Consider the following 25,714-nt stretch of genomic DNA (forward strand, 5'->3'; position numbering starts at 1 on the left):
GTTGTTTACATAGTTGGGGCTAATGTGAATCCTCCTTACACGTTCTTCTAATAAGCAACACAGCACGTTACCTCCGGATGGTGAGAGTATCGCCTCCATTTGAACAGAGCAGAGACACAGTCTGGAAATGGTTCAGGTCTAATTTGTTATTTAGTTATCCTGTCAAGATCCTTTCATTTACCTGTTTGTTGTTTGAATGGAATTGGGGTTCAAATTTAAACCTCCAAAATGGAGCAAAAAAGAAAGTCTAACCATTGAGTAAAACTTGGGCCAGTTAGGGTGTCTAGGCCACCACTGTCGTTTCTTTTCACAATTATTCCCCCACCCTTGAACTCACCACAGTTTGAAAAGACAACAGATCAGAAAGCTACCAAGAGACCAAACAAGAGCTGAATAGTTTCTTTTGATCATCTATCATTTCGCTTTTTTCACAGTTCCAAATTCTTGGGAGTTTCCATAATCAAACCTTGAAATGTGGGCTTGTTCCCAGTCAGTAACCAGATAATCTCTTTTTCTGGCATATATGTGATAATATTGAAGAATGGAAATCACCAAAAAACAAAATCATTGGAGAATTCCATTTAATTTTAGGATTTCCTTTCCATTGAGGTTTCAAGTGTTTTACCTTTAAAAAAAAATTTTTTTTTTTTTAGATGGAGTTACTGGGGATTGAACCCAAGGCCTCGTGCATGCCAAGCATGCACTCTTCCATTGATCTACTTACCCTCCCCGCACTGTAAGGTTTCAGGGTTGGAGCTGAAGTGCCTTTAGTCTTAGAGAGTAAGATATAGGTGACCGCACCAGCCTGAAATTATCCTCTTGCCCTACAAGGATACGAGCTGCATTGGGAGACTCATGGAGCCCTGTGGGCCCATCCCAGGGTAGGGAAGACATAAGGAGGCGGGAGTGAGAGGCACTCTAGATGTATGAATGCCTCGTAGAGATTGCCCCAGGAGATTGGGAGAAGAGGGTAAGGGCACTTGAACTCCCCATCTAGTGGCAAAGAACCAGCTGCTGCTTCAATTTAACTTTTTTTTTTTTTTACCTCGGCTGGGACTTCACATGATCCACCTTAAAATGCTTTTTCTGGCAGCATAGTTGCTGTTAAAAGGGAGAAGGGAAATGGAGACGGGAGGTGGGGCTGAAACATTTTTTTAATGGTGTTATACCGGTGGGAAAGGAAGAAACTATTTGCAGCAAAAAATCTGCCAGCAAATAGTTTCTTCCTTTGTAAAATTAAGAGGTTAGTCTAAATGTGATCTTTGTGGTCTCTTTCGGTTTGAAACTGTGATTCTTTGACGATTTGTATGTCATTCTCATTTGCTCACTAAAAGGTGTTCTTTTTCATGTGTATTGCAAAACACTCCTTTTAGCAAATACCCATGAAGCATGTCTTCTGGTTAAGAGCTGTGATTGCCCTTTGTAAAGACACCAGCTAGAATGCCTTGAAACCAAGAGTCCTTAGTTCACGTAAAATATTGAGTGTGTCACACAAAAAAACAAGCAAGAAAGACATACCTGGGTGCAAGGGGAGACTCCAAGGAGGTGTATGTATACATGGAAGTGACAGATGAGAAAGAATGGAAATGAGGTTTAGTACAAAGACCATAACCGAAGTCCAGGCAGCTTCATTTTAAGGACCTTCTCCAGTGTTACTGTTAATGTTTCATCGGGCTGAGCTCTTTCCAGGTCTGGACAAAGGACTCAAGTTTGGAGCAGAGCTCACAGTCCTCTGAAGCGTTAGCCAAGTTGACCTGCAGGGGGAAGAGGCCACAATTACCAGTCGTCATTTGAACGTCTCTCTTCTGGATTTCTGGATTTAACTTTTCTCACCCCCGTTCTGCCTCTTGAGATGGTCTTTCTATTTATTTTTATATACTTATTTATTAATTGACGTATAGTCAGTTACAATATGTCAATTTCTGGAGTACAGCATAATATTTCAATCGTACGTAGACATACATATCTTCGTTTTCATATTCTTTTCCAGCAGAGATTACAACAAGGTGCTGAATGCTCCTTTTAGATGGCTTTGCCCCATTATACCTGTCCTCCCTCTCTCTGCTTCCAGCCTGTCCCTTGCCATCAGGCAGTTCTGTCTCATCCATTCTGGGTCTCATTCCTCACACCTGCCTGCTTCCCATATGTTTCTCCCTTCTGCCTCCAGCTTCTCTCCGTCCACATCATATGCTTCTAGTAAAGGAAGCTGTAGACTTAGAGAAGAGGCCGGGGCATGTGTGCAGTCCTGTCCGTGGTGATGGGTCTCTCTTGTCCTCTGTGCTTGTGCACTGTGTCAGCTGAGCGTGTTCTTCTAATGCCTTGATTCTTCCACCGACAGCTACCTCCCTGGATCTTTGCAGTTCCTTTCTGTAGGTTGTGTTCCCTGGGAGCAGACTCTGGACAGAGATGAGCTTGCAGGAGGTTTATCAGGGAGAGCCTGAGAGGATCAACGTCGGTGGAATAGAAGGGAGATAGGCAGGATTGGGCCAAGGAAGAAATTGAGTTGTGATGCAATCTTAGCGGGAGCTTCTGGGAAGTCTGAAGTTGGGATGTCCTTTCAGAGTTGTCTCCCATTGAAGTGGGGGAGCTGTGTCTTTATGCCCCTGTGGGCTGTCCTGGAATGGGGTGTGGCCTTGCTTGAAACAATTCTCTCCTGAGTAGCCAATCCCCACAGAGCTGACTTATGAGGGCTGTCTGCCACGTAGCCCTCCTTCTGCTCAGGCAATAGTCCTTCGTTCTTGAAAGGAAATCCGGGCAGGACCATCACAGCACCCACCACAGGTGTCTTCCAGAAAAGTACCATGACTGGGAAAACTGTAGGTCAGGATTAAGATCGCATAGGAGATACAGATTAGGAAGAAAAATAAAAGTGATGGGATCTTATCAGAAACAGAGATTTTTGGGAGGCAAATAAAAACAACATTAAGACATTTAAATGCACAACAAAGTTCTAGAGACAAAAAAAATTTTTTTTTTTCAAAAGGCTGCCTACTTCCAAATGCCCCAGAATCACTGGCATCAGAAACCTGCTCTGGGCAGCAAGTGTTTCCTGGCATCCTCGTCTTCAGATAAGAAGGACGATTTCTCTGACATTCTGCCATTTTCTGAGTCTGGTTCTTTGTGCTATGCTGACTGCACTTCTGAGTCCTTTCTGGCTTATAGGATACTGTCTTTTACACTTTTATTGTATATTTTTTTTCTGCTTAAGCTTTTGTAAGTTTTAGAAAAAAATGCCTGTAACTGTCAGGTTTCCTCTTCGTTATCAGTGGTGCCCGAGAGGGCTGGTTTTTTTCTTGCTGAGTTTAATTTTGTCTCTGTATTATCAAGAGGGTCCCAAGCACAGGATCTACACCAGATCATATCCCTTTAAAAAAATCAAACACATTTATAAAAATCAGCAGAGAGTAACTGTGTAATGTGGCTGCTTCACACAGTTTCTACCGCGGGCCAGGCCACACATTTGGCAAAGGGTTACTATGAAAGGGTAATCTATTATTTATGTATTAAAAGGTATCTATTATTTATATTTAACACCTAGCACACCTCTAGATCTTGCATATTTTTATCCCTAATCCTTGTCACAGTCCAGCAAGTTAGGTAGTTTGGTCACGTTTGGCCCAGGAAATAGGGTCTTAGAGAGGTTAAATACTTTGCCTGAGATTCTACAGCGTGTAGCTTGCTGGACCAAATTTTGAATTCAGGTTTCTTTTCCTTTTTCTCTCCTTCTTCACAGAAGCCCACAGCCCCGCAGTGACTGTCCTTTCTACTGTTACGCTGCTGTCTTGTACAGATGGCTTCTTCACCTGCAGGGACCCTGCTTTCTACTTTTTCCAAGTTCCCCAAGAAAGTTTAGTACAGAACAGTAGGTGTTTACCAAGGAGTTTTGATTTAGCTTGAGGTGATTTCACAGCCCAGATCAAAAAAAAAATTTTTAAACCAAGAATCTCGCCTTCAGGAACCGTTGTTTGGCTTGTCTCAGAAACAGTTTCAGTGACAAGCCTTAAAAATGTTACCACTTAAATATCTTGAAGTTGAATGTTCCGCTTTACTCCCTGCTGGTCTCCCCTGACTGTCTTTGGTTCTTTCTTCACATTCCCACGTGCGGATCCTTCCGAATGCCATGCTCTCTACCCCTTACTAGGTCTTGTCACCTCTAGAGAATAATAACCAGTTCCCTAAGCTGGTGCCCACAGGTCTTCATAATCTGCATTCGATGTCTCTAGTTCTGTCTCTTGCTGTTTCCTCAGTAAGACTAAACAATTTTATCCTTAAGGCACCTTTTTATGAGCTACTTCTGTATTTCGTGCATACTTTCATAACTCACTTATCATCAGGATGGATGGATGTGACATGCCTTATATAGATATGCATGCATTTGAAGGACATATTTAGAGACGCTAAAATTCCAAATACATGTTTGCGCCTTTTTGTTTTTGATTTTGTAATTATTTTTTATGCCCTTTTTCCTAGGAGACTTACAAAAGACTCCAAGACTCTTAGAATTACTACCAGGTAATTCAATAATAAGGATTCAAATGTGTTGAGTAAGAGAACCAAAGTAGGTGGAAAAATTATGAGAAAAGATTCTGTTTCTGGTTCTATAGCTGACTTGTTCCATGCCTAATGTATTATTATATGCATGCTTGGCTTTCAGAAATATCTGTTGAGTGACATGCATTAGATGAATGTATGTAATTTGCATGTTTTCTATAAATATGTATGTATTTGAAATAGTTTCTAGACCATGACATTTTAGATTTATGATTGTCTTTTTTTTTGGTACTTTTGCACCTTTAATTGGATTTCCAGATTTCTAATGAATGATAAATAATATGACAAATGCCAGTTCATGTTAAAATACTTTCTGATATTTTGTTTCTGCAATTTTAGTGATTAATGTTGTACCTTTTAAGTGATCTCTGATGCACCGTCTTAGCAGAATAATATGGTTCAAATAGTCACTTGTGAACTGTGTAGGTTAATAAATTTCATGGGCATGACTGGGCATAATGCATGAGTAATTTACACACTACCCTAAGTCGGGAAGCAGCTCTGTAACTTCCTTACAGCTCTCTCATCAGGGGTTGCTCACATAAAGTTATGATACATAAAAATAGTTTTATTATGCTATGTAATTAATTTAACTTAGTAGAGGCAGAAGTCTTTGATTCTAGGTTTGTCTGTCTTTCTCTGGGATGTGTGAGAAACAAAGGCATTGTCTGTAGTTTTGGGGTTTGGGTTTCCCAAGGGTATCCTCTGCACAATGGATGAATCACAAACCATGTTTGGTTTGGTGTGGAGTTTATTCTTATTCTTTAAGCTATAAAATGACTCTGAAACCTGTGGAGTTCCCTAGGAGTGATGTGAATGACTCCTGGCATCAGAAAGAACTACTGACACTACCAAATTGAGTTAATAAGGCAGAATCAATACTTAGGCGACCTCACAGATAATGAGAAGGACTACAGAGGACCAGGTTGTCCTCACCTTCTGTCTGCTCCAGGTGTTTCCTCCAACTGTGAAGACTGTTTGAGCCTCAGAATCTGATGCCTCAAGGTGTTAATACACTGGGGTTGGCTCCTCGGTTCCCTCAGTTTCAGGTCAAGAGCATCCACCAGTGACCTACACTAAGGTTACTGTACTTATTTCCAACAGCTCCAAATATTAGGTCTCTTTGTTAGGTTATCCGAAGGACGCCTCCCTCTAACTTCCAACAGGCAGCCCTGCTTGTGTTCCCTGGAGCTACACTGAAATCTAGTTCTTTCTGTTTGCAGATGGCCAGCCTGCCACCTGAGTGTCTCCTCCTCTCTGTAGTCACCTGCACTTCCTTTAAAGTTCCTCTTAGCATTCAAATATGATGGGTCATTGGTTTGGCCAGGACGAAGGCAAACCAGTTATTTTCTCAATCATTCTGAACACTTTACTTTCACAATACAGTCTAAGTGAACATGAGTGTTTTTGGTAATGATGACATAGTATTGATTTCTGTTGAACTTGGGCACAACGGAAGTTCTAGTTTGTGCTCTATTAATATCACATCACATGCTTGAGTTGCTTTCATTTGGACCTAAGTGGCAGGGCATTTTATATTTTGATTTTACCTCATTGGATTTGACCCATTAGTTTTCAACCTGTTGATGGAGTCTTGGGATTTGATGGAGTCATTCACCATATTAGTTACCCTTCCTTGTTTCATGTTATCTTTGCATTTGCAAAATGTGCTACCTCTGACTTCACTCGTCACTGACAGAAATACTTACCTGGTGGAGGCAACAACAGAGCAGCAAGGAACTAGAGGTCCTTCCATACTGTAGCAATGATTGGTTTAATAGGACTCCTTGGCTATAATCAGTTAACTAAAATCATGCCTATGAAACTGTACATTCTTCAGCGAAGAGCTCTGTGGTGTAGTAAGTCAGAGGAGTGGTTGTTTCTGGTAGAGGTGGGGAGGGGGAAAGTGGAGGGGATTAACTGGAAAAGTGCACAGAGAGCTTTCTAGGGTAATGGAAATTTTCGAATATCTGGATATGTGGTTTATATGGATGTATGTCCTTCTTTGTCCAAACTGCTAAAACCTTTTGTTTAAGATCTGTGTATTGTACTGCATTTAAATTTTCATCTCAATTATAAAAATAGTATGTAAATCCATTGATTGCCTGAATTGCCAGCTGTTAAGAATTAAAGACCAGTTCTACAAATCAGAATAAAATCTTGAGGTTTGGAATACTGAAAAGACTGTCAGTATTTGACAGTGATGAAATCCAAAATAAGATATAGAACTCAACCACTGTTTTGTATGAATTGCTTTTTCAATTCATCCTTTGAATAATACTTCTTTAGGGTGTGGGATGGGAAATAATTTTCTTCTAAGCAGTCTACTTGATATTCAAAAAAAGATGGAGAATAGCTTTACTATATTTGAGTAACATGTTTTCAATAGGTTTTGCTTTGTTCTATTTCTAAGCTCCTGGAAAGTTGGAATCTGTAAAAGGCTTATCGACACATGGTATTCAATGAGCGTTTATGTAGAATGAAGAAAATTAGGTATCATTTCCCCTACTTTGTCCATTGAGTATTCTTTGTAAACCACTCTTCTGCAAGATTTCTCCTTTTAGAGGTGAGATTTTTGTGTCGGCCATGCCATAGAGTGAGAGATTATGAGCTAGGATTATGTGATGGAACCACAGACTCGTTAGTAAGGTGGTGACCACTGTCATATAGAACATATTAAAGCGGAGAAGAGCTGTTTTTCAGAAGTGTTGTGAAAACACTGCACGTCCTCTGTTTCTCACTCGAAGTAATACCTTACAATCTTAGGATACTTTTCGTTCTTCATGACTGTTTTGCACATATTTTATTTTCACAAGGAATTGCAACGTATTTTGTTAGGATTATGATTCTCAGCATTGGACGGTGAAGCGATTTGAGAAAGATCACACTACTCGAATCTACTCGAATCCTTGACTCCATTCAAAGCCTACTTCAAAATTGTATCTCTTCAGGGAAGCAGCTGTCCCTCTCCTCACCTAAGATGCTTTAACCAATTAGAAAAATTGTCCTAAGCCATACTGTTACTATCTCATTTGCTTTGTATTTGTTCTTAAATTTGGGGGGACGTACTTTCTGTCTCCTTAGCTAACATTCACTGTGTGTAAATTCCTGCTCTTGTGCCTTGAACGCCTGGTGTCCCTAGTATGTGGCCAGATGAACGTTGGCTACTTAATGAATACTTTCTGAACAGGGGCTGTTTAATTAGGATAGTTTCTTTCTGCATTTGGTAGGTTTTCTGAGTTTTATATAAAATCTTTGGAAACTTGTAAGGTGATGGCCTATTAGTGAAGCAACGTGATGTGGGGAACAGATGCACATTGACATTAGTTGACCTGAATCCGAGGCCCTGTCACTTTCTGGCTCTGTAAAATGGGACGGGTCCCCCAACTCCATACCCTGCTGTGAGGGGTGTATGTGGCCTGCAAAGTACATGGGATGTGATAATGCCCTTGATAAAGTCAGACTCCATGATTTTCCTCACCTCATTGTTATCTATGGCATTAAATTTTTTTTTTTTTTAGCAAATACATTTAACAATTTTTAAAATTTTTTTTTAATTTTGGGGGGAGGTAATTTGGGTTTTTTAAATCTATTTTTTAATGGAGGTACTGAGGACTGAACCCAGGACCTTGTGCATGCTAAGCACACACTCTACCACTGAGCTGTACCTCCCCCGCTGCAAATAGTTTTTTAAGTAGCATGAAATTATATATACTTTCTGAAAAAATTCAGAAAATTCCGAAAGTAGAAAAGAAAGCAAGCAAAACCTCCCCTTGATGAAACTTACCTTTAATATAACAATACCTACTTTTTATGCAGACCTTATAAAACAATCATTTTTAATAATTCATTTGTTCATCCAGCTTTATTTTTTGTTTGTGCAATAATCCAACAAGCATTTGTTGAATGGCTACTGTGTGTCAGGCACTGTTCCTGGTGTTGCAGACAGAGCGAGACACCAGGCAGACTCCCTGTCTTCATGAAACTTATGTTACTTCTGGGGGGAGAGAGAGATGCAATAAACACATAAACAAATACAAATGTGATACGAGATGGTGCTAATGCCATGACTGAAACGAAGAGCAGGATCCAGAGTGATGACAGCCCTTCTTTAGAGAGGGTGGCCGGAGGAATCCTGAGGAGGTGACATTGCACCAGAAATCAGAAGGGATTTTGAGGGAGCAAGCCAAGCGGCCACCTGAGTAAGAGAACTCCAGGCAGAGGAACACCAAGTTGCCTCCAGCTCCCACACGTGGATTAAAAACCCTCTGTGGACTGGACATCCAGCTCTCCAGAATACTGTCATCTAACTTTGACAGTGGGAGTGCTGGTTATCTGTTGTCCTCTAGGCTGTTAAACCTTGATTTTCTTTTTAATCCAGGTTGATACCATGTTATCTATTACCCTGCTTATATCACTGGCTTAAGTAAGGCTAGTGATAATCTTGGGTTAATGTTTTTGTTTTCTTTGCATACATAAAAGTCCTTTTATAACCCAGACCCTAACCACTGGGAGGAAGCGCTGATCCAAAGAGTGTTCAAAATGGAAAAGTGCCCTAGTCTGAGGGAGTGTGGGCGTTTCCCAGCCAGTGGAGGTTTATAGGGAGGTGCTGAGCAGGGAGGAGAAGGAGGAAGGCTTCCTGAGTCAGGTCTTCATGGTTTAACATCATTCTGTTTCACATGAATTATTATAATGGCAGACATATTTATCCAAATCCAACTATAAAGATAGGTTTCAGAGAAATAAGAATGGTTTTTGGATTATCCATGTTTTGGCTTCTATTACTGTAGAACACTGAGAGTTGACTTCGGTGCTCAAAATCAAGAAACTTAGAAACTTGCTGTGAACAAATATTCACAGAGCTCTCCTTATGCGGTATGTCTGTCATCTCTTATACATGCGTAGCAGGTTTCAGAAGTGTCTATCTAAAACCTAAACAACTGGAAAATTCAAATGATCCCTTTTGTTCTTAGGTGTTCAAAGGAGAAAAGTATGTCTAATAGAGAGAGATAACAGATAGAGATGACTTTAAATAAAATAAAACACCAATGGACGTAAGGTAAATGTCCATCAAATAAGATTTTGTTAAATTTCTTACACTGTCTATAAATCCACGTAGCTGCTAAGGATTGTTCAACCCCTTAGTGATCACCGTCAGTAAAATGACTTCTGAATAGGGGAAAGTCAAGTGAAAGTCAGCACGTCTTTAGTGTTACGTAAATTCCTTATTGCTTTTTACGTCTCTGGAGTCGGTGATGAAAACTTGGCTCATCGGAACCATCAAAGAAACAAAGCAAGGTACTCTCAACCCATATTCCCCGTCGCCATTTCTGGTAAGACGACACCTGTCTTACTTTTGAGGTTTTCTCCCGAGGGAATTAGGATTAGTAAAAAAATATCTGGACAGTTATGTAATGAAAGAACCTGGAAAGTCGATCTGCTTTTGTTTCTAAGCAATTCCTTCCTTTGTACTTTTACTTAACAAAGATGACTCCCTTTTTTCAAATCATCTCAATACACTTCATACATAAATCCAAATTCTGGCTGCTGGGTTAGTATAAAAGACATAGAAAACCTGAATTTGCTCAGAGGATTTACATTATAATATCCTTGTCACTGAAAGCTTTTCAGTAGTACTAACTAATTATGGTTAAGAAGAGAAATAGTGTGATTTCTTCTCTTGCATGTCGAGGACTGATTGCCTCTGACGTATCTCAACAGTCCAGAATGAGACATGTTTCTGTGGAAAAATGGATACTGGGAGCCTTGCGTGTTTGTGATTTCTGTGTCATTTGACTTAGGTTTTTCGAGCTGTAATAGTTGACAATTTAAGCCCTTCTCATCACCACTAAGCAACTCTAGAAAATATAGCATCTTTTAATTTGCAAACTCTGAATTGGCTATACATGGCGATGTTAGGAGAGTTTTGTGGCAACCACGTGCCACAGGCATCCAAGGATGTGGTACAATGGGAATGAACCATCTCATTTCATTGACAACATGTGTTATGTATTATTATGGTTCTGGCCTCTAGATTTTAATTTCTTGGTGACAGGATCTATATTTGGGGGAAAGAATTGTCTGGGCTAACATCGTGTGTAACAATAATTTGGATTAAATGTTTATTTTCCATGCAAATGTAAATAAGATGCAGACACCCTGGGTGCCAAGGATTTTTGTGTGAATTAAGGGTACGAGTAACAGAGGAGCCTGCTCTGTGTTAGTGGTGAGAAGGCATCTCTTGGAGGCTAACACATATACATACTGGAATCGAGACTTGGATAATGTCCTGGTTGAACATGGATGACCCCAAACCGTTGCCAACAGCCAGATGTGCATCCCTGCAGCCCACGTAGCAGAGAGTGGGGGGATTTGGAAATACTCAGCTGCTATGATTGTTTGAGAACCACAGACAATTCTGCCTTGAGGTCACTCTGACAGAAAATGGGGCTGTCTCAATCCTTTGTCTCAACCTTGTCCAAACTTAGAAATTACCTTCCATATATATATTTTTTCTCATCCCCCCATTTTTTGACTTATGCAAACAGCAGTGTAATAAAAGGTCCTAGACCCTCAGAATGGAAACACAAATTCATTTCTGCCTGAGGGATGCCATTCTAGAAAAAAAATATTACTTCTTTGCCTACTCAGAAATGTACTGTTTAAGCACCATCCTCTTCTGTGTATACCAATTTCATACTTGGAGACGGTGATGAATTTTAAAAGACATTTCACCTTTCGCAACATACAAATAATATTGGTTACCAGTGGCTTGCCTGGTAATTGTGGTCTGTGCACAGGGCCGTGAAGATTCTCTTGAGTCATCCTTTAAATATTTTCCTTCTCTTTATGTGTTTGCCTTTCAGTCCTGTAGGTATTCCCACAGTTTATGCTCTTCACTTGGAGCTGAGAGTTTTATCTCATCCCATCTTATTTCCATTTCCCTTTCTCTTGGTTTACACCCTGAGACATTTGGGGAAAGGAAAATTCTTTGCCAGATTCTTAGGCTTTGCTTGACGCAAAGCTCCATGAACACCCACGAAGCAAAGACCACTGTCATGAAAGGAAAGGAGACAGTTGTTCTTCTGAGTCCTTGCCGCCCGCTGTAGGGCTTTAGAAGTGAGAAACGCGGTCAGGCTGGAGAAGGTTAACAGTAGCGGTGTCAGGAGGGTCCTTGGGTACAGCTGCTTGTGGTCAGTGTGAGGAATGAGTGCGAGGGCGGTTTTCTTGGCGAACGAAGCTAAATTCAAGAGAAGATGCAGAGGAGGAGTAATAATATCTTATCGAGAATGATCGTGTTTGTCACTGATACGTTTCCCAAACATAATTGCTTTCTGTGGATTTTGAAGTGTGGTTTTCTACTCAAATTGATGAAGGAAGGGCTAAAACCTGCTTCTTCCCCAGATATGTTTTTTTTCCCCTTAAAATGGAGTTGTAAAAATCCTCCTCCCAAGCTGTTCCACAGGCATCATGAGAGCAAAGCTAAAAGCCAAGAAGCCCCTGGTTTGAGGGTAGGATTAGGGCATTAGTCACCATTTAAACAAAATGGTGTGATCTCGGGCATGTAATCTTTGTCTCCTCACTTGCAATTCACTTAATCCTAGGGCTTAATTACCTTTCTTTCTCATTATTGTAGGAGTTAGACCCTACTGGTATGATGGTTGGTAGGGCTTACTGTGTTCCAGAAGGACCTGATTTGGATTTTTATCAGAGTCACCAACAACTCACCTCCTGTGCATCACTTGAAAGCTTTTTCTTTTTTTTCTATTTTATTTATTTATTTTGAAAAATTTTTGGTTTTGAAAAAAAATGTTTTTAACTGAAGTTACAATGTGTTGATTTCTGGTGTACAGCATAATACGTATATTCTTTTTCATTAAAGGTTATTACAAGATATTGAATATAATTCCCTGTTCTATACCTAAGAAATTTGTTTTTTTAATCTATTTTTATATATAGGGCTAACATTTGCAAATCTCAAACTCCCAAATTTATCCCTTCCCCACCCCCTTTCCCCTGGTAACCATAAGATTGTTTACTATGTCCGCAAGTCTGTTTTTATTTTGTAGATGAGTTCATTAGTGTCCTCTTTTCTCTCTCTCTCTCTCTTTTTTTAAGATCCCACATATGAGTGATATCATAGGGTGTTTTTCTTTCTCTTCCTGGCTTACTTCGCTTAGAATGACGATGTTCAGGCATTATTTTATTCTTTTTTATGGCTGAGTAGTATTCCATTGTATAAATATACCACAACTTCTTTATCCGGTCATCTGTTGGTGGACGTTTAGGTTGCTTCCTTGTCTTGGCTATTATATATAGTGCTGCTATGAACACTGGGGTGCGTGTATGAAAAAATTCTCTGAGGAGAGTAAATGTTCACTTTTAAAACCTGTCATTTTGCAATGTCCCTGCACTCTCTTCACTTTGTCTGCAGGGAAAGAGCCTGAGCAGTGCTGACGCTCTCTCCTGTCCTTGGTACCCTCCCTGTTACATTTCCAGTCTGATTGTGGCCAAATGGGTGTAGCCGCTGTTTCCCAAGGTGGCCTGTACACTGACTTAAGGACTTTTCTCATGCCAGGAAACAATGTCATGAGAACCATCCATGGGGTGGGAGAGATGATGACCCAGATGGTACTCAGCAGGGGTTCCATCTTTCCCATGAGTGTGCCTGACATTCAGCCCAGCCTGCTCCCCAGCAAGCAGGGGACCCCCGCCGAGCAAGAGGACATCACTGTGATGGACACCAAGCTGAAGATTATTGAGATCTTACAGGTACGGGGCCCAACTGGGAGGTGAGGGGTGACAAACACCCAGTGGTGCTCATTGGTTGAATGTCTTACACGTTCCATTCCAGATCACTATGTAAATATTCTGAAATGCTATTTGTCTAATTTTATTTAAGTTAATTATAAGCCTGGGAAGAAATCTCCCACTGACAGTATGTAACATATTAATTACATGTGTTCATTCCTGTTAAATATATTAATGACGTCTAACAACTGCAGAGGGCTTTGAGGTTGACATAATTTCTTTCATATGTATTTTCTCATTTAGTACTGACCCTGACTTAATTTTACGTTGATTTAAGTAGGATTTCAGAGCAGGAAAAATTAAGATTGAATTCTAACTCTTTTCCTATTTTTAATTGAATTGGACATACAATTCTATGTACATAGATTTACTGTAGCAAGAACTCAAATAAAATTTTATTTTTATCAAGAAAATGTTAATAATTGGTTTTAGCATTTTATATAAGTGACTATCTCTCTTTGCATCTTTTTTGGGGGTGGTAATTGGGTTTATTTGTTTATTTATTTTAATGGCAGTGCTGGGGATTGAACCTAGGACCCTTGTGCATGCTAAGCATGCATTGTACCACTGAGCTCTACCCTCCCCCCACTTTGCATTTTTGTTTCCAAGAGACTAGATATAATACATACATATATATTTTTAAATTAACCTAGCCTAATGCCTAGCTCTATGAGTTTAAAGGAGGTAAATTGCTATTTCATAACCACTGGTTTAGTGGATAAATTCCTCATTCCTGTAGCTATGAATTCTTAGCTTTTTTTTTGTTTAAGTTTGGAAAGTAGTTTTATGGTTCTTTAATTATAGCATTTATTTCAGATTTGAAGAATGGAGCCTGGAGTTTTCAAAGATCTATACAATTTACTAAGTCCTCCATCATATTTTAATGTAGACTGAGGTACCAGAAGTGGGTTAGTAGTCCTGGAAAGAGGTCTGTACATTTTTATCTAAAGTAATGAGATTTATAATCATAAAAGGGTTCACAGTTCCTCCAGGAATTCCGAAGGCTGAACCCTGAGAAATAATTGGCAGGCCTCCCAACTCTGTGTTCACGACCCTGAGAAATCACTGAGCGGTCCTTTCTGAAACTCAGGAAGGTGGCGAGTGATCACCTGACCTGTGGCCTGATGGGCCCCCAGCTTAACGTCCTCCTCCTCACGGGACAGCCTCTGAAATATGTGCCCTCATTTCAGCCCAGGAACAGTGACAGGAAAGCAGCATTTCCAGAGCAGTCTAACAGCTGAAAAATGGTGGGCTGGAGACACCATGCAGGGTGGGCGAGGGCTGGCTTAATTTGCAGCCTCTCTTTTGGGTGCTTTATGTCTTTCTTGTTGAACCTGCTCTCGCTCTGGTTTTTGTGTCTCTGTGTCTGGGTCTGATTCACTGTGCTTGTGTTCCTGTGTGCAGCTCTTGAATGTTTTTCTTAGAATGTCCCTTCGAGACGTCCCTTAAGCAAGCCTCCTGCTTTCTGCCAGCAATGCCTCCTCAGGCTCTTCCTTTCTGTTCTCCATCATTTCATGTATCTTTTTTTTTTTTTTTTTTGTCTTTTTACTTCTCTCTCTTTCTCCATCTGTCTTCAGCCGCCTCCCCACTCTCTTTCTCTGCCTTCCTTCTTACTCTTCCCTTTCCCCCTTTTCTTCTACCTTCCATTATTTTTCATAATTAAATATACTGGAGGATGAAAGCTTCAATTTTGGCTCTATTTATAAAATAGAATTCCTTGAATACTAATCTTCATTTAAAACCTAGTAAGTGTTGCACTAATTCATATTTTAATAACTTGTTCTCTATAAGGGTTTTTTTTTTTTTTTTCTCCAAAAACACCCGTCTTTTTAGGCACCTGCAGTCAAGCTTCTGCTCCCACCTGTCTGCTCAGGGCCGCCAAACCCACGCCCTTTCTCAGCCCTCTTCTCCCACGGTCTGTCTTCTTTGAAAATCCCCCCTTTTTTATATTTAAAAACTGCTTTATTGAGCTATAATTCACATACCATACAATTCACCCATTTAAAGCATACATTCCAAAGGATTTTAGTATATTCCCAGATAATGGGCAACCACTGCCACAGTCAACTTTGGAACATTTTCATCATCCCCGAAAGTAACCCCATTTCCCCCAATGTCACTGCACCTTCCCCCCCCCCCCCCCGCCCTAGGCAACCACTAATCTATTTCTGTCGCTATAGATCTGCCTATTCTGGGAATGAAAATCTCCTTATTAACTGGAACCAGTTCCGCCGCTATGTGTTGCAGTGCTCACAGCATGTTAATAAAAGATTCTCTTTGGTGTTTGCCTTTCCCTCTGGATTAAATGCTCTTCAAAGGCAGGTCTTATATCCTTGGAGCCTTTTCTGTACCCTTGGGACCTTCCTCAGGACCTGGCTCAACAAGTTTGTTGAACTTGACCGGACACAGCTGACGTGGGGCATGGTTACTGCCACGAGGACCATGAAGGTCTAGCAGAGGAGAGAGAGGGCAAGAAGGAGGGGGTGGGGTAGGGAGATGGATTCCACTGTGGACCTAGAGGTGTAACTAAGGTGTTGGGTGAGCAAAAAGGAGAAACATTGATCTGGACTGGGGAACCAGGGAAAGTTTCATTAAAAAGGAGGTTCAAACCCCACCTTGGAGGATTATCTCCAAAGCTGGTGATTATGGGGTGGAGGAGAAGAGCATCCAAGGTAAAGGGAACCAGGGAGATGAAGGTGAGGAGGCAAAAGAGAAACGGCAGGTGTTCCATCTTGTGCAGGTGGAAAGAGGAGAGTGGGAGAGAGAGTGAGGGAAAGGGGGCAGGAGAAGGCGGGAGGGAGGGAGGGAGGGGTCTGATACAGTGATGGTGGAGACAGTGAGAGACAAGGTTAGATGGTAGCACCAAACACCAAGTTTTCTGAAACTCAGATGACCATTATTGTTTGCTGTTCAAGTGAGACTCTCTTAAGTGAGTGTAGGGGACACTGATAACAATACTGGGAGCAAAGGCCAACCCTGGCCTGTCTCAGGCAAACCGGGAGGGAAGGTACCACCTCTCTGCTGTTTCCCGTCCCCACTCAGGTGTTGGCAGCCCAGACTTCTTCCTTCTCTGATCGGCATTATACTCGAGACCACAATGAGATGTGTGCTAATTTCCCAGTTATGTTAACAGTGCTATATTTTGTTTTCCCAACTCGATCACTGACTTCTTGAGGGCCCTGGGCTTGGGGCGTTTGCATTCTTCATGGTGATGGGCACAGATGGGAACCTTACTGGCACTTAAGTTTCCATGACCAGGGCAACGGTACAGACTCAGGGGAAAGCAGACGCCAGTCAGGCACATCCCTGGTGTACTGGACGCTGTAACTTACGCTGCCCTTCGGTAGCCTGGATCCAGGACCCGCTGTGGCGTGGCCAGAGTCCACACCATTGGTGCTGAAATCGTGGCCTTCCTGTGAGTGAATGAGGGTCACAGCCCCAGCACTTTCCTCACAGAGAAAATGGGAACTCTGCAAAAGGCTCAGGAAATTATGTCATCCTCACCTCTTCGTCCAGACTTGCTGGTTACCTCCACCTGGAGTATTCGGAGAGCAATCATGGGGGGAATGTCACATTTTCTTCTTTCCAAAAACTGCTTAGAGATTTCACTGACGTTGGCTGATGGAAATGCATCACTTTCCTTAGGGTTCTGACTGATTATCACGTGTGCAGCTGAAGTGTGATGAGTTTACCAATGAGGTTTCTCACGAGTTCGTGTGGCACGTTGATAGTTATGTTGTTCTTGGTGTCACGTAATGAGTTGAATTTTTAAGCATCGCAGGCTGATAAAAGAAACTTACGTTGTTTTTGTTTCTCGTAGTTTATTCTGAGTGTCAGACTCGATTATAGGATCTCATACATGCTGTCAATATATAAGAAGGAATTCGGGGAGAGCAATGGAAATGCTGAGACGTCCGCCAGTGGCTCTCCAGATACGCTGCTGCCATCAGGTATCTCCTTTGTGACAGTGTTTCCTCTTTGTATGGTGTCTTCCTGAGGACTTGAAAGTTCCTTTTATGTTTTTAAAACAAGAAGTATTCCTATGAGACAAAAGTGTCAAAATAAACTCCACCAGTGTAATGAAGGAACTGAGACAGAACATCAAGTAACTTGCCCAGAACAGCAGGGAGGATGTTTGCCGCTGCTGGTGCTCAGTCCTTTGCATGCAGTTTCTTTTGTAATCGTCACACCGCCGTGAGGTCGAGGTGCTGTTTATGATGCCATTTTACAGATAAGAAAACCAAAGTCAGAAGAGTTAAGTCACTTGCTAAAGGTCATGAAAATAGCAGAAGAGGGATACTTGCTGAGGTCTTTCCAATTCCAGAGTCTGAAACTTTTAAGCATTATGTTATTTTGGTGAAAATCCAAGGGAATTTTTTTTTTTTTTTTTTTTTTTTTTGGCCTGGATCAAAGAGCAGAGTGAAATGCAGCTGTCAGGAGGAAAGGTGTTTTGTAGGAAGACATCACCCAATTCAAGAAGAAAGCTATGGAGTTCCCCAGAGGTCTCGATGTGGATGCTGGTTTAATTTTGTGTATAGGTGTTGTTTTTTTAAACTATTATTATTACTTTGCGTGGTTGTAAATGGGTATTGTATATCAGTTTTTCATATTTAAAAAGTGTAAGAACGAAGCCACTCTTATTTCTGAGTATAGGAGCATAATGACATAAGACCATAAAAATTATTATTAAAATTTTGTGACTCTAGAAAGAACCTTATGAAACTTAAGAAATATTAAATTACTGTTTTTCTGGATAGCTCCAGCCAGTCATGGCAAGCTGGAAACTATGGCGTATTAAAGATTTAGCCAGTTGACAGAATTCTTCTTCTTTGGGCAGGATTCATACACAGATACAAAACTTTCTCTTAACCACAACCACTGTGGCAATGTCAGGAACCCTCCTCTTCTTTGTCCATCGATCAGTTTGACAGGAATGAGTCAGTGATCGTAAGTAAGTGTGCAGTTAGAATGGATGCTAGACCAAACATCCTGCTAGCTGTGACTCCTTGGTACCATCCAAAGACAGCATGTCTGTAGAGACGGAGTCAAGGTCTCCTGAGCTAGAAGTCTCTCTGGCATGTTTGCAACAGTGTTGTTTTTATGTTTCCCAGAAGTGTAGAACCCCAAAGGGCTATTTCCAGGAACGATATGGCAGAACCAGAAACTTCTGCTGGCGGTTGCATTGACAGTGGCATAAAAATTATTGGCTCTCAGAAGCCAGACTTCTGGAAACAGGAGCTCTAAGTGTCAGTAAGAAGTGTGGGAGGGAAAGTCTGGGGCGTCGGCAGAAAAGCAGTTCTCTCTGATTTACCTGGTCTCTCTCACTGGTTGTATCCATAAGAGGTAGCTTTCTGGGAAGACTTCTGTTTTCCCTTTTTATATCTTGCTCTGTTTTCTTTTTATGCTTTTGGAGATGAGAAATAAATTGTGTACTTATCACAGACATCTTCAGAGTGTTAGTGGTGGGGATGACTGAAGAATCGTGATTGGTTCACATTAAAAACCAAAACCAAAACACAAGAACCCTGTCCCACAAGAATAAAGGCTGGAATTATAGAAGTAAGCAAGTTTAGGTAAAAAGATGATGTTGTTTGGAAGTCCCGTATAGTAACAAGGTTCTTTATAAAAATATTGTGATTCTTTAAAAAAAAATTATCCTTCCGTGTTATTATACACACACACAGACACACATGCGCACACACACATCCGCAGACACACACAGCTATATACAGGAGGTAACTTTGTAAATGATGCTTCTGGTCTTTTGAATGTATCTTTGACTATAACAATTTACATTTTAAAATGTAAACTTCAGTTTAAAATATTGATATATATGAGGAACTATGTTATGACTTTTTAAAGTGTAGATTGACTTTTGTGGCATAAAGAAATTAAGACAAAAATGCTTTTCGGTATGCTAATATTAATATTGTGACTCCTAATTATAAAAAGATAAAGACTGGATTTTGCCCTGTATCATTGCAGCTATTGTTCCTGATATAGATGAAATTGCAGCTCAGGCAGAAACTATGTTTGCTGGAAGGTACGGTAACATTTATGTATGTTTATCTTGTGGATAAGATTTTACTTAGAATTTTATTGACACTTTATTGTTCATCTCTGTCTATGTAAGTTTAGATCCTTTATTGTTGCCAACATAATTTCTGCCAGAAACGAAGCTGCTAATTGACCATAGAAGAGAAAGCATAGCTTTCCTTTAGGTCAGGTAAAAAAAAACCAACAAACAAAAAAACCCGAAAACCAGGCTAGATGACATCAGTATATTGAACTCTCCCCTGAATTCTTTGCTTTTCTTTCCTCAAATAATGACAGCACAGGAATGCCCTTTAACTCCCCTGGTATAAATATCACTGCATCTTGCAAAACATTGCTTCCTTGAATCTGAGAAACTTGAGGCAAGAAAGTTACTCCTTTCAGCATTATCATTAACTTTATATGTAAGAAATAAAGCAGTTTTCTGCCAACTGTAAATATCTATGATTAAAGAAAACAAAGTGTCTCTGCCATGACTACCCTCCTTCGGTATTAGGAGGCCTGCTAATTCATTGTTTTTAGGTTACTTTTTTCCCCTCTTTTTTTCCAGAAATGAAACTAATAGTCAAAAGATAAAAAACGTAAAGTGTCTAAGTTACACGTTATTTTCTGGCATTCATTTTTATGACACATTTACCATGAGTATCTAAAAAGATTTCTATACTAAGCCTTCTGTGGCATTGTCTTTGGTTAGCAAAGAAAGACAAGGATGGAGAATCAGGGGAACCCAAAAGGATTTTTATCTCGAGTGAACAATTTGGGTTAGGTTTATTTTTACATTGTTTTGCCAGTTTTTGCTTTTATTGTTAGTGTTTTCCTGTCCAACTATTTCACTATTCCCGAGAAGAGAGAATAAGCCAGTGTATGATTTTCACCTTAAAATAAATGTACATTTCACGCAGGAGAATCTTGTTCGGGGTCCAAATACACCAAACGCTCAGAGCCGGTGCTGGCTGGGTGCCTGTGTGGGTGCGCAGTCTCCCCCCTACCCCGCCCGAGTGTTTGGACGGGGGGAAAGTCAGTCAGTCGTTGGGTGTACGTCCTGCCTCGTATGTCTTCATAGTAAATGCTTCTGGGTTGATTCAGATTCTTTAGTCTGTGCCTAGATGACCAAATCATCCCGGCTTGCCTGCTGCCTTCCCAGTGCTCGCACTGGGAGTCCCCGATCTTGGGAACCCTGCAGTCTTGAACAAACTGGGATGGTTGGCCACCCTTACTTCCAACTCTCCTTTTCACAAGCTTTTCTTTATGTTTTATTTCCTCGCCAGTTACATGAGGGAAAAAAAAAAGAGAAGAAAAAGGAAAAGAAAATAAATAAATAAGGAAATAAGAAAAAAAGTGAAAAATTCTTCCTTTTTACTTTCCAATTTTGGGGGAGAAATGATATAACTCTGAGAATGTATACACAATTTTAACCACTTGCAACTAGATTTTAGGTTAATCTAAGTTATTTTAGAATGATTTTTGCTTTTACAGAAAGGAAAAAAATCCAGTTCAACTTGACGACGAAGGAGGCAGGACGTTTCTACGGGTCCTCATCCATCTGATCATGCACGACTACCCTCCTCTGCTCTCAGGAGCCCTGCAGCTGCTGTTCAAGCACTTCAGCCAGAGAGCAGAAGTTTTACAGGCATTTAAACAGGTGAGATCAAGTAGCCCTCAGTGGCTCCGTCGCAGAGGCTCTGAAAATACTGTTTGTAACATCCAACCTGCCTTCATGGTTGCAGAGTTGATCAGACTTTTCCTGGAGACGCTTTAGACTGTTTTTAAAGATAGCTCTGGCCTTGTCTTAAGCCAAGACATGATCTGTTTTAGAAAGAGTTCCCCACCAGTGATTTTTCAGTTGATATCTTTAATGTAAATGACAGGCACTGAGATTTAGGAAGGCACTGGGGGATAATTCCATATTAGGAATTTTGTTGTCACTGCTGTTTGTTTCGACCCAAGATTTTACTGATAAATTTGGGCAGGAAAAAAAACAGTAGCACTGAAATAAATGTTTTGTGATTGAAAAATGTATAAACCCCAAAGAAAGGAATTGTAATGGATCTAATCTTTTTCTTTGTCATCTTTGAGTGGCATCAACCTTGAGACTGTTAGTGAGGAATATCTACGTGCTCACATGTATTTCACTAATATTTGTTTACTAGGGCATTGATACTAGGAAGTTTTACAAGAATATGTCATAATATGAAATAATTAAAAGAGTAATTATATAAATAGATACAATTTTTCATGTGTTTGTAAATGTCATATTATACCTATAAATTATAAGTTTATATCGTGAAGTTTAGACTGTATCACTATTTCCTTTCACTTATTTTTATGTTTCTACTTTTCAAACAGATAGAATCTCAGGAAAATTAACTTTAGCAGTGAAATTAGAGTTAGGGTATCTTTTAAATCACTGTTTAATACTTTGAAAAGCTTTGCTACGTCTCCCTTTTTTATATGTGTGATTCTTTACAACATGTGACTATGTTGGATAGAGTTTACCAATGCTTCCAGGTAAATTTTCATGCTCAGTGTAGATCTAAAATATCCATAAATATTCTAGAAATATTAAACTTCAACTGAGGGACAAATCTGTTCGAAGACTTGGGATTTTTGACATAAATAGGAATAAAGAATGTTCCATAAGTAAATGAAGGATTGAAATTCTGTTTCCAGGTGCAGTTGCTGGTGTCCAATCAGGATGTGGACAACTACAAGCAAATCAAGGCAGACCTCGACCAGCTTCGACTGACTGTAGAAAAATCCGAGTTATGGGTTGAGAAGAGCAGCAGCTATGAGAATGGAGAAATGGGTGAAAATCAAGTGAAAGGTGGTGAAGAGCCCATTGAGGTTCGTGTTCAAGATCTGTTTTGAAATAATACAAAGTGTCTTTTAAATCAGAGCGTGGAAGTTCCATTTGCCAAGTCAGTTAACCCCATAAACTTGTACTTTGTTTCGTTCTTGTCAGTTGCTAAGACATGTTATCCCATCTGCCTACTTGTTAATCTTTTCTCCTTCCCATTGTAAATCTTACAATCCAGGAGTAAAGACAACAGGAGGGAATGAGGTGGAGAAAAAAAGAAATGGGTTCTTTTTTGTTTTTACCATTCATTGTGGCTGTTTATTGCCAACCTATAAACCATTCCTTTTATTATTAAATATCCTTATAAATATGTAAAAAACCTAAATGGAAGGACAGTGTTCTTTATTGCCAACATGAAAGTCTTAAAAAAATCTATGTATGATGCAAAGAATGGTGAGATGGTGATCATAAGTCTTCTGTTATATTGGTTTTAGTTTTCAGTGGGTTAATTAGTTGCTGTTTTCACATTTCACTAAATAGTAAATAACCAATAAAAATGTTGAAGCAGTGTCTTAGCAAACCACTGTCAACGTGATAATTTGATAATGCATTAAGTTTCTTAAATGCCAAACTAGTGTTTTATTTGGTTGTCATTTTCATCTGCTGGAATGTAAGCTATTTTTTTATTGACGTATAGTAGGTTTACAACGTTGTGTCAATTTCTGAAGTGCGGCATAATGTTTTAGTCATACATAGACATACATGTATTCGTTTTCATATTCTTTTTTTCCTATAGGTTACTACAAGGTATTGAATATAGTTCCCTGTGCTCTACAGTAGAAACTTGTAGTTCTGATAGAAAGAGATATTCTACCAAAGTTCAGTAGGTATTTTGTGTGAATTGTTCCATGTGTGGATGGAGTTTTTGTTGTGTTTGTGGGAGAGGGTAAGCACCACATCCTTCTACTTTACCAGCTTGGCAATCCTCCAGGAATGTCAACTATTTAGAGGGGTTTACCTACCCTGGCTTTTCTGTTTGTTTGAATACCCAAAATATTTTGTAGTGAAGGGTGATGATGACAGAGTGGGAGGAAATTAGAGTCATCAGAATGCTGAAAATTTCCAAATGAAATTTCAATGGTGGGTAACGACTTCCACCTTGTCTCAGGACTCATTACCGCTAATTTGCACAAAATTTTTGACTTAATCTTTTAAGAACCTTTTCTGTGATTTTATAATGTAAGTTAGTAGAATGTAGAATATCTACAGGTTTTTTTTTTTTTGGTTGAAATGGAGTTCTTCCATAGCATATTTAAGAAATAAGAGAAAATTCAACATTTATTTAGTACTCACTGTATACCAACTCATAGCAGACATGATTGTATGTGGTATATCTTTTTAAATGTTACAACAAACTTTGGAGATGGTCACAGAGATCACATTTCTAAGGATGAATCAACTGAAATTCAGAAAACCCAAGGATTTTCTCATTCAAACAGCTCTATGTGATTTTAACTCAAGTCTTTTTGATGATAAGTTCCAGGCTCTTTAATGTAAGATTGCACTTTCTAATATAATATTTAAAGTTGTTAAGAGATGTATTGTGCTTCCACAAGACTAGGATACCTCCTCTTCTTATAAATACATATTTTGTGAATATTCTAGAAGATAAATAGAATGTCGCTTGCCCTTTCAGAACCTTTCATTCTTTTTTTAAAATGGAGAACAGCTCCAAACTTTAGGAAAATGCAGTATGCTCTTTGTAAAAGTTTGCCCCCACAAAATCTCCTAGGAGTAGAGATGAGATGTTCCGTATAGGATGTTAGTCACTAGTCTACAGTTTAAGTTCCCAGTCATGAGGGAAAGTGGAGGAAGAACCTCTGTTACAGTCCATGCCCATGGCCTGCTCTTGGCGGATTAATAAACAGTTCATATTGATGTGAGAAAGAGGGTGAACAAGTCACCCGAGGATGGCTTAAAGATAAAGCCGCGTTACCTGTGGGCTTATGAAACTGCTTTTCTAGGGACTTCAGACAAATACAAGTCAATGAAGCTGGAATGTATTTAATTACTTGTTCAGTTCAGGATTTATCAGTTCAGGAAATGGTAATTTTAGGTGCTTAAAGCAGGAAGCAATTTACTACAAGGAATTAAGTTTTTGGAAAGTCTGGAGGAGTACAGTTTAGAGGCTGACACTGGACTACTGATGTAGCTGCAATTCAGAGGTCAAGGCTACTGCTGCCACCAACACCAACTCGTACCATAGAAGCGTGTGACCAGATAATGGAGCCTTCGAATCCACTGGAATGTGCTTTCCAGCCCTCATAGCTACAGGAAGGTGGACTTGAATGGATAGGGTATTAAGGGTATAGGTTTTGGAATCAGGCACCCCAGAATTTACCACTAAGTATCTGTATGACTTTGGACAATTAATTTTAGTTCTCTAAGTTTTGTTTCCATTGTCTGTTCGATGGACATAAAAAAGCTTCTTAGCTCACAGGATTATTGTGAAGATTAAATGAGCAAACTGTGCATGTAGCATGCCGGTTGATATGACTTCAGTGGGAAAATATACACCACAAGATGACATATTATTTACCAACAAGTCAAGGAGCTTTAATTAATTTATTGTGTCTATGCGATCATCATGGACCAATGGTCTTACTTCTGAGACTGCTTTTTCTCATGGTTGCATCATGACAGCAGCATCGCAGATGTCACACCTCTGCACACCACCACCAAGAAGGAATATCTGTGCTTTTCTGGGTCCCCTGTTCAGGAACAAGCAGACTTTTCCCAGGTGCCCTTCAGTAGATCCTATCTCCTGACTCCTTGGCTGGAGCAGGACCACATGTTTACCTCCAAACCATGGACTATATATGATTGGCTTAAGCTAAATAAAAGATGCCCCACAGCCAGCATCCTCTCCCCTGAGTTACACAGGGGAAGGATAAGTGGCAAAACAAAGTCAGGATTTGCTGGCAGGGAAGAAAGGAAAAAGGATATAGGTTAGAGACCAGCAGTGTCCGCCAAGGCAGCAGTCAGTGAGTGATGGTTGTCATCATTATGATTGGTTTTTGTGTGCACTTTGCTGTGCTGTTTACTATGATGAGTATGAAGTTATGAAATCTTAAAGATACTTGTTAAATTGCAAGATGCTTGTAGCATTATCAAGTTCAGTTCCTATGTAATAGTTGTTCTTGCTCTAAATAGCTCAGCTAGGTGAAGATTTCTTGAAACGAAACAAATTTCTGTGATGGGAAATTCAGTACCTCCTGACAGAGGACATCCTGTTGAAATTAATGTATAGCTTGAGAAACAGAATGTTACCAACACGAAGTCCCTGTGGCCCATCCCTATATCCCAGAGGAATCCTCTGTCATGAGTTTAATGTTAATAATTTCCCTGCTTTTCTTAATGGCCTCACCATGTATATCTGTATTTCTAAAACACAAAAAAGAAAAGTATTTCATTTGGTCTGTTTTAGATGTGTTTTTGTTC

General features: G+C 39.9%; 1 protein-coding gene across 1 annotated transcript in view; it reads left to right on the plus strand.

Annotated features, from left to right (window-relative positions):
- ITPR2 (inositol 1,4,5-trisphosphate receptor type 2) overlaps positions 1 to 25,714 on the plus strand; it is a 417,643-nt gene that overhangs the window by 146,196 nt on the left and 245,733 nt on the right. Inside the window, exons 22-26 of the mRNA XM_032472913.1 lie at positions 13,130 to 13,323; positions 17,183 to 17,312; positions 19,348 to 19,405; positions 20,893 to 21,058; positions 22,087 to 22,260. Of these exons, the coding sequence (XP_032328804.1) occupies positions 13,130 to 13,323; positions 17,183 to 17,312; positions 19,348 to 19,405; positions 20,893 to 21,058; positions 22,087 to 22,260 (722 nt within the window). The remainder of the gene's footprint in view (positions 1 to 13,129; positions 13,324 to 17,182; positions 17,313 to 19,347; positions 19,406 to 20,892; positions 21,059 to 22,086; positions 22,261 to 25,714) is intronic.

The sequence above is a fragment of the Camelus ferus genome, chromosome 34, assembly GCF_009834535.1.
Source record: "Camelus ferus isolate YT-003-E chromosome 34, BCGSAC_Cfer_1.0, whole genome shotgun sequence".
In the NCBI taxonomy this organism is placed as follows: domain Eukaryota; kingdom Metazoa; phylum Chordata; class Mammalia; order Artiodactyla; family Camelidae; genus Camelus; species Camelus ferus.